This window comes from Syngnathus scovelli, chromosome 14 (assembly GCF_024217435.2).
Source record: "Syngnathus scovelli strain Florida chromosome 14, RoL_Ssco_1.2, whole genome shotgun sequence".
Lineage (NCBI taxonomy): Eukaryota > Metazoa > Chordata > Actinopteri > Syngnathiformes > Syngnathidae > Syngnathus > Syngnathus scovelli.
In genome coordinates, this window is record NC_090860.1 from 12,740,564 (window position 1) to 12,748,801 (window position 8,238).

The 8,238-nt window shown below is 52.2% G+C and overlaps 2 protein-coding genes across 2 annotated transcripts; one reads left to right on the top strand and one right to left on the bottom strand.

Annotated features, from left to right (window-relative positions):
* Positions 1–10: 10 nt before the first annotated feature.
* Positions 11–1,545, top strand: LOC125981086 (tetratricopeptide repeat protein 9A). Its single transcript, XM_049740938.2, has 3 exons — positions 11–860; positions 1,194–1,376; positions 1,450–1,545. The coding sequence occupies exons 1-3, from the start codon at positions 341–343 to the stop codon at positions 1,530–1,532; spliced, it is 786 nt and encodes a 261-aa protein (XP_049596895.1). The 5' UTR covers positions 11–340; the 3' UTR covers positions 1,533–1,545.
* A 778-nt stretch (positions 1,546–2,323) lies between these two features.
* Positions 2,324–8,176, bottom strand: map3k9 (mitogen-activated protein kinase kinase kinase 9). The gene is made up of 11 exons (XM_049740692.2): positions 7,399–8,176; positions 6,466–6,879; positions 5,793–5,973; positions 5,414–5,562; positions 5,087–5,262; positions 4,787–5,027; positions 4,590–4,712; positions 4,299–4,422; positions 4,080–4,192; positions 3,378–4,007; positions 2,324–3,301 (listed from the first exon to the last, which is right to left on the bottom strand). Exons 1-11 carry the CDS (start codon positions 7,769–7,771, stop codon positions 2,952–2,954), a joined length of 2,874 nt encoding a protein of 957 aa, XP_049596649.1. The 5' UTR covers positions 7,772–8,176; the 3' UTR covers positions 2,324–2,951.
* Positions 8,177–8,238: the final 62 nt, after the last annotated feature.

The following is an 8,238-nucleotide window of genomic DNA, read 5'->3' on the forward strand; positions in this document are numbered from 1 at the left end:
GTTCTAGACCCCGGAGAAAAAGGACCATAAAGCCCTTTCTCCTAAAAAAATAGTAATACAAGTATATGAAATTTAATATGCATTATAATGAAAAGATCTCCTCCCGATGAAGAACCAACTTGGAATCCCTTGGCTCCTTATTTATCAACCAATGGGCGCATGGTGCCTCACAAGGACGCGCACGTAAGCATGCGCGCGCACACCTTGAGTGCGCATCATCAACATCATCCAGCAGATTTGCCTTGCGCCAGAAGAGGACGCGCTATCTGCGGCAGCGAGGAGGAGAGGGAGGAGGGAAGAAGATCGAGGATGCAGTGAAGAATCACGTTTTTGAAGATCAATGTCGAAAATGAGTTTAATCCAAGGCGGCGCCCACGATGTCGTCGTCGGCGGTCCCAGAGTGGAGGCGAGCAGAGGCGGCCCAGCTACTGACAACGGCGGCGGCTCCCCAAGGCTCCAACCGGGCGCGCAGCCTCCCCCCGTAGGTGGCCGGAGCAGAGATGCCCGCCCACACCAGCGGCACCACCACCAGCACCACCACCACCACCACGGCGGGACCTCCAGCAGCACCACTATGGTCAAGCAGCCGTCGCAAAGCGAGCCTGCCGACGCCGTGAGGCGGGCGCTGGACTTCAAGTGCCAGGGCACGCAGTGCTACAAGGACAAGAAGTACCGCGAGGCCATCGGCAAGTACCACCGCGCGCTGCTTGAGATGAAGGGGCTGTGCAGGGTTCTCGGGGACCCGGACGGTGCAGGCTCCAAGTCGCTGCTGGCCGCCATCGGCAAGTCCAGCCCACTGACAGAGGAGCAGAAGGGGGCCATGGAGAACGCCGAGCTGGAGTGCTACAACAGCCTAGCCGGTACACCACACTGCAATATTATTACTATATTACAATATACACTGAATTACACACAAAATTATAGCACGATGCAAAGAGTAGGCTTACTCTAAAATAAAGGCATTATGAATTCATAAGAGACACTATGTATTTTCAATTAGAGTTGTTAACTTAGTAAACCAGAGTTTTTTAACCGTTCGCTACGACAACTCACAAAATTGTATCAAACAAGTGTCGGGACAGATTCAAACCCAGAACATTCGCGAGGCATCACTCCAATCCACTGTACAGTTTCTAAGTGCAATGAGTCATGGGGGGGTCACTGAGGTTGATTCTCCACCGCATGCCACGCAGCCTGCCTTCTCCAGATGGAGCTGGTCAACTACGAGCGGGTCAAGGAGTACTGTCTGAAGGTGCTGCACAAGGAGGGCAAGAACTTTAAGGCCCTGTACCGCTCCGGCGTGGCCTACTACCACCTGGGGGACTTCCAGAAGGCTCTCTACTACCTGAAAGAGTCGCACAAGCAGGAGCCTTCAGGTGATACTAAATTATATTATATATGTATATATATATATATATTAGGAGCCTCTTTTATGTTCTTATATTGTAGACACGAACGTCATCCGCTACATCCAGCTGACAGAGATGAAGATCCGCCGTAGCGCTCAGAGGGAAAAGAAAGACGCCACTTAAAAAAAAAAAAGAAGACGACCACAGATGACTTTTCCAACTCAGCGCCACTTCCTGTCCCGCCCCTCACTTGTGTGCCGCCCGGACTTGTCATTGTATAGCAGTAAGGAATGTTCCCATGGGACTTCAAACGCTGCCCGTGCACTTGTGAAAGGTTTAAGATGATTTTGTTTTGCAATCACTGCCAGTCCAAACACACGTTGGGGAGGAACAACACACACAAAAAAATGCATATCGGAGTTTGGAGTGTTTGTTTTGGATTCCAGGTTCACTCCGTCTCTCTTTCTCTCGCACGACAGCATCTCAAAATGGAGGAGATGAGTAACAAGGGAGCGCTGACGATAAACGATGGTTTCTTTTTGGTCTGGTGCGTTCGAGGAAAATGCATGTATGGGCAGTACAGAAAAAAAAAAAAAGCACACCATTGCCACTAAGATACATATCATAGATACGTGTACAAAAAAAAAATATATTGGTGATGCGCACCCAAAATAAAGCACTTGGATCACGTTAGAGTATTTAATCTAAGTACACACTGTTTTTGTTTTTTTTTTGGGATGTAAAATGTTGTGGTTGTATTGTGGATCAACTCATTGATGATTTGTTATTTTTATGATTATTTATACTTTCAAATGCAAATATTGATGAGAGCAAATGTGTAAATAAAATAAACACCTCAACCATAAACGGTTTCGATACTTTGGTGATCGATCGATTAAAGAAGATATTTATCTTTACCCGAGTAATTCCCTTTTTTCCTGAGTTAAAAATAAGAGAAGGAGATGACGGTGAAATGAGTTGAATTGTGTTTTTAATGGTGTCGGACTCCATCCTCTCTTGGCACGCTTGTTTTGCATCCTTTTACATCCAGCGTTTGATTTTTTGTCTTTACGTTACGCGCTATAGCAAACTTTGTATGGCGCATTCAAGTTAAAAAAAAAGTGAAATAAGCGACGAATGGGTGAAATAAAAATAACAGCAGAAATGGAGGATTACAAAGTTCTCCCTCGTTCACCTTGAGTTATTGCAATTGCATAATGAATAAATAAATAAATTACATAACTGCAATAATTTATAAATAAATAACGTTGAAAGTAAAATACTGAAAAGGGTTTTTACAAAAATGACGGAAGGCAAATAGAAACATCAGCCGCGATAACGAATGGTGAGTGAGCCACACGAGCATTTGAAGGCTCCTCATATGATGTCATGGAAGATACACGATGCGGAATACGGATTCAAAATCCTAATGGACGTTCCCTTAAAGTCGGATGCAAACAAGCCGCTGCTGCTTTCGAGTAAATGGTGCAGTCGTGAAGTGTCAGCCAACAAGTAGTGAGTGTGTACTTACATTCATGATGCTTTTTTTTTTTTTTGGGAGGGGGGGTGCTTATCGTGATGTGGGGATCGATTGGGAAAATGTCACTCTTTGCTGCGTAGAGGCACGGTGCTGTCGCGGCACTGCCGCTCGTCCGGCGTGTCCAGCAAATTGCGCCCCCTGTAGGGTGAGTAAGGCGTGGGCGCCTCCTCCACGGTAGGCGGCGTCTCCGCACTGGAGGTGTGCGCCGCTGGGGAGTTGCCGCGGCCTCGGGGTTCTGGGCGGAAGGCGTCGCAACGAGGTCTTGCTGAGGGGCGGGGCCGCGCTAGGATGTCCAAAGTTTTGGGGCGCTCGGGGGTGCAGCGGCGCCGAGGGGTGGGGGGGAACACCACATTGGGGTCCGGGAGGCGGGGGACGGGTGAGAAGTTGTCGGTGAAACCCCGAAAGGCGCTCCCTGGGGGAGTGCAATGACACCGTCATGTTGTTGTGCGCCAAATGATTGTTTCTGGAAGGTCTAGAATGAGTCTTACCTGTGTTCTCCAAGATGGCTTGCTCCGGCAAAGGTTCGAGGTTGTTCTGCAGGCAGCTCTTCCAGATGGCGCCGTCAGACGGCGTGCGTCGCAGGCCCGCGGCGCGTGGGGCGCCGGCGCTCGGCGCGCAGGGCACATGCGTGGGCGTGAGCGACTGCCGTGGGTTGCGCTTGAAACTCTCCAGGTGGGTGTTAACCAGCGCGTTGCCGTGGCGACGTGCAGGCGGGACCGCCGCCGGCAGCTCGTCACTGTCGGAGCGCAGCAGCGAGCGCGTGGATGAGTCGCGGTTCGGGGACGGCGGGATCCTCAGCGGGCTGTCCCGGCGGAAGAGTCTGTGCGCGTGGAAGAAGGCGTCCCAGCGTGATTTGACGCCCTCCTCCGGCCGAGCAAGAGTCAGCAAGTTGTGACCCAGCCCGGCCGCCGCCAGCAGAGCGCCGCAGCCCAGAAGCATCAGGTCCGTGCGCCGACCTCCGCCAGGGCTCTTGCGGCTCGGCGTGGCTCCCGGAATTTGGATGTCCGCAAAGGGATCGGCGCCGGCCACCGATTGGTCGTCTTCTTGACCGTGCAGGCACAGGTACGTCTGAGCTGGGCCAGCTTCTGAGCCGCTCACAAAGCAGCTGTCTTCGTTTTCTATAAGGACAAAATGAATTCTACACAAAAATTCATTTCATGCTCTACTTTAGACAAAGAAGCAGAATTTACCAATCTCCAGGAGGCAGGGCACGCCTGGCACGGCGGGGCTGTGTCTGGGGGAGCGGCGCAGGTTAGGGGCGCTGCAGGAGCGCTGGCGGCTGCCCTCGGCGGCGGGCCTCACGCTGTTGCCAGTCATGTTAGCATTAGCATAGTAGCGAACGCCATGATTACACATTTTCAAGGCAAGTTTTGATCATTCAAGAGTGGCAGGCAGGTACGTGTGGTTACCTGGCGTCGGCGCTGTGCTCGCGGTGCACTCGCGTCCTGCCCTTCTTCCTGGATCCCCTCCTCTCGAACTCTTCTTCGCCTGCATTGCAAGTCCAGCCGCCACAGCGCCCCTCATGTGGAGTGACTGAATGGAAGAATTGGGATTGAGCTCTAACAGGGAGTGGTAGTAAACAACTTGAAGCACGCACACTGGACCTCTTTTTTTTTTAAAGAACTGGTTAGTGAAAATGGAGTGCTCGTAAGTCAAAGTACTACTGTATCATTTTTTTTTTTTTTAAATAGTTTACATACGTTGGATGGCTCGGAGGCGAGGGAGCAGCGGCGGGCTGGTGGGGGGGCTGGAGCCACTGCTGAGCAAACTTCTGCGGCGGTCATGTGATGGTGATGCCTGCACGGTGATCTTGTGCTGGAAATCTAAAAAAAAAAAATTGTTATTTTAAGGACACCTTGGTTGCAATTAGCCTGAAACGCTGCTGCTACAAAGTTACCTAGCGGCAAGCTAATCCTGTTGCCATCCTTGACTTTAAGGCGGTTGCGCCGGAACTTTCCCTGGCGGCGTTCTACATGCGGCTTGTCGCGGTACAGTTGGTGGATGATGATGTTGAGCTCGCGCTCCAGGATGTGGATCTCCCGCTCGGCCAACTCCTGCTCGCGCCGCCGCAGCGCCTCCTCCTGGCACTTCTGCTGCAGCGCCGCCTGCGTTAGCTCCTCCTCCCACGACCGCAGTTCCTGATGCCAAAGGATGTTTTCGAATCCCACGAGACACTTCATTAGGTACACCGTCTTACCTTCTCTTTGGCCCGCAGCTGGTCGAACATCTCTTGTATCTCCAGCTTCCAGTCGTCCTGCAAGGAGCAAAACGACTCTGCCGGCATCTCGAAAAATCCAGACTCCTCGATGGCGGTCAGGTGAGCTAGAATGTTGGCGAAGGGCGGCCGGCAGTGAGGGTCCGAGCTCCAGCAACCTGCGATCATGACAAGATCACAGTTGGAGATAACCAATGGAACCAGGTGGCAAAGCCAAAATGAGCTCCTCAAACCAAAATGGCCGATTTCACATGCATCTCAAAGGGACATTTTTAAATTTCAAGTTGGCTTGGCGTGAGCACGTCTTACCCTCCATGAGGCGGGCAAAGGGTTCGGGACATGTGGAGGGGATTGGCAAGGCCAGCTTGTTCATGGCCACGCCGTAGGCCACCGCCAGACTGTCGATGCCCCGGAACGGCACTTCGCCCGTCAGCAACTCCCACAGCAGCACGCCGTAACTGCCAGAGCAAAATCCACAAGCGTATTTCATGACGAGGAGCTCACAAACAAAATCGTCAAGCAGCTTTGAATGTGGCGGATATTAAAGTGTGCGTAAGATCTGGACTTCTTCAGATCGTCGTGGATCATCTTTGAAAAATCCCCGTCGCTACGGCAACTCGCATCCCCAGCTGAACTTTGTTTTCACATTTTGGGGACGTGCCGGAAAAGCCCCCGGCTACTTGCCCACCTCCAAACGTCGCTACCCTTGGAGAAGGTGGACGAGCGGATGACCTCGGGCGCCATCCAGGCGTAGGTGCCCGCCGCGCTCATCTTGGTGGTGCACTGCCACTCGCGTGCCAGCCCAAAGTCTGTAATCTTCAGCGTCTTGTTGCTCAGGTCATCCCCCTCGAGCCTCTCCAGGATGAGGACTGAGGTGCGGGGTGGGAGGGGTATGACGAGGTGGTTTGGGGGGGGGAGGTGGTAGGGGGTTTGGGCATGTCGTGGAAAGCAAGGAGGATTCCAAATAAAAATAAATTTAAATGAAGCGGAAAGCAAGATTAACACAAAAATGGAGGGCAGATAAAAAGGGGATTTGTAAGAGGACGAGGTTAGGAGTAGAAGAAGAGAGAAGAAAACAAGACGTCGTGAGACACAAGCTATGTTCGGCGTTGTCCTTCCTTACGCGCTACACCGCCGTCCTTCGCTAGCCAATGGGAAGCAGCTAGCAAAGGCTCGCCAATAGTTAATTCGTGTGTGTGTGTGGGCGTGTGTGCGTGTGAGGAAAATCCTTCCTAATAAGTTTCAGGATTTAAAGGATTACAGATAACCACACAGACAACTTTTTCTTTCTGATCTTCTGTGTACAACGACCAAATGTGACCAGCACGGTGAAAAATCTAATTTCTGCAGAGGGTTCCTACCATTGCTGGACTTGAGGTCTCGGTGAATGATTGTGACGATTGCTTGGTCGTGAAGGTAGCGCATTCCCTGGGCGACCTGCACCGCCCAGTCCACCAAGGCGCAGGGTGGCACGCGTTTGCCCGCCAGCACCCGGTTGAGGGCGCCGCCGCGGGCGTACTCCATCACCAGGCACAGGTTGGGCTGTCGTAAGCAGGCGCCCAGAAGTGCCATCACGTTGGGGTGCTCCAGCATGGCGAAGAGCTTGGCCTCCTGCCGAACGCTGGCCAGAGTCTGCACCGGGTCTTCGTCGGGGTCCCGTCGCGCCGCCTTCACCGCGACCTCTGCGCCGCGCCACACAGCTCGGTAGACCTTGCCGAATCCACCCACGCCGATGATCTCCTCCAGGGCCAGCTCAGAGAAGTCAATCTCCAGGACTGTGGATGGAGGAAATCAAAAACTGTTGTGTATGAATTCCATGATGCCCATGGAAAGTTTCCAAGTGTAGCTAGGCTCCCAGTGGGACCCCCTTCTCCTTGAGCAGACCCTCATGAATATTTCAGGTGGTGCGTGAAAGTAGGCCAGCAGAGGAGGACAACAGCCCAGCCCAAACAAGCAAGGCTCACATCTCAACCTTGATGTTGTCCCAATTGTGGTGCATTTTTACAAAAACAAATCAAGTTTAGATTAAGTTTTAATTGCTATTCCAGCGTTTTCTGGATCATTTAGATTATACATGGGGTTTAAATAATTATTATTTCGAGTTATGCACATCTCGAAAGATGATTCCAGATGCATCTTGGGAATGAAGTCACCGCTAGCTCTTAAAAAAAAAAACACAGCAGCGGAAATGAGGAGGGAAATAAAGTTGAAAGTATTTTTCATGACATTTTGATTATCATTTGATGTATTCGGCGTTGATGTCAATCGATGGTAAAGCACAAAGGGGTACTCACGGTGAAAGGGGGGGACTTCCTGAGACGAGGCGGCCCGCCTCTCCTCCGGCACGCCCCTGCTGACATAGTTGCAGGGGAAAATGCCCACACGGTCGGCCACCACGCCGGTCCACCATCCCTCATCCCCAGACACCAAGGAATCCTTGGACAGGACCTCCACAAGGTCCCCCCTGCGGAGACTCAGCTCGTCGTCCGCCGTCGCCTCGTAGTCGAACACGGCCGTCCAGCGGCCGGCAGGTGCCACATCCGGCGGCTCGGCGGCGTTCTCTCCATCCTCCTCCGGCGTTGGCCAGCGGAAAATATCTGCTTCATCAGAGGAGGGGGGGACGCCCGAGGTGTGCTCCGCCGAAGCCGCTTTGGGGGAGACATCCATGGAGGCGGTCCATGGGACGGCCCGCAGCCCAGCGGCAGGCGCATTCACCTGGCGGCCCGCTAGCTAGCTAGTTTAAGTCGCGGTTAATCCCGCGCGCGATCTGCAGCTCACGCGGCCGAGCTGCATTGTGGGTAATATGGCCTCATCATGATTGTGGCTCCGGTCACTTAAAACCACACGAAAATATAAATCAGTGCGAGCAGCGAGCAGCGCATCTTCCGCGTCAAAATGCCAATCTGTCCTCCTATTGGCGCGCGTGCGCGTCACTCAGCCGCTTGGACCCGCCCTATAACACGGTGTGACGTCACAGACGGGCCCTTTACTGTCCATAGCAAAAATCACATTAATTATTCATCTTACTGGAAAACTCCAGAACAATAAGTGTACAGTAAATATTATCACAATTTAAATAGTTTTTGATGTTTTAGAGCTCTCAATTTGGTCATTTAAAAACAAAACAACCTAAG

What these genes read in the sequence shown, in the direction of transcription:
- LOC125981086 (XM_049740938.2), top strand. Translation starts at nt 341, where the DNA reads ATGTCGAAAATGAGTTTAATCCAAGGCGGCGCCCACGATGTCGTCGTC. An exon ending in GTGCTACAACAGCCTAGCCG is followed by an intron (nt 861 to 1,193) that starts GTACACCACACT and finishes CATGCCACGCAG; the next exon opens with CCTGCCTTCTCCAGATGGAG. An exon ending in GCACAAGCAGGAGCCTTCAG is followed by an intron (nt 1,377 to 1,449) that starts GTGATACTAAAT and finishes CTTATATTGTAG; the next exon opens with ACACGAACGTCATCCGCTAC.
- map3k9 (XM_049740692.2), bottom strand. Translation starts at nt 7,771, where the DNA reads ATGGATGTCTCCCCCAAAGCGGCTTCGGCGGAGCACACCTCGGGCGTC. An exon ending in AGACCTCAAGTCCAGCAATG is followed by an intron (nt 5,974 to 6,465) that starts GTAGGAACCCTC and finishes CCCGCACCTCAG; the next exon opens with TCCTCATCCTGGAGAGGCTC. An exon ending in AGCCATCTTGGAGAACACAG is followed by an intron (nt 3,302 to 3,377) that starts GTAAGACTCATT and finishes GCACTCCCCCAG; the next exon opens with GGAGCGCCTTTCGGGGTTTC.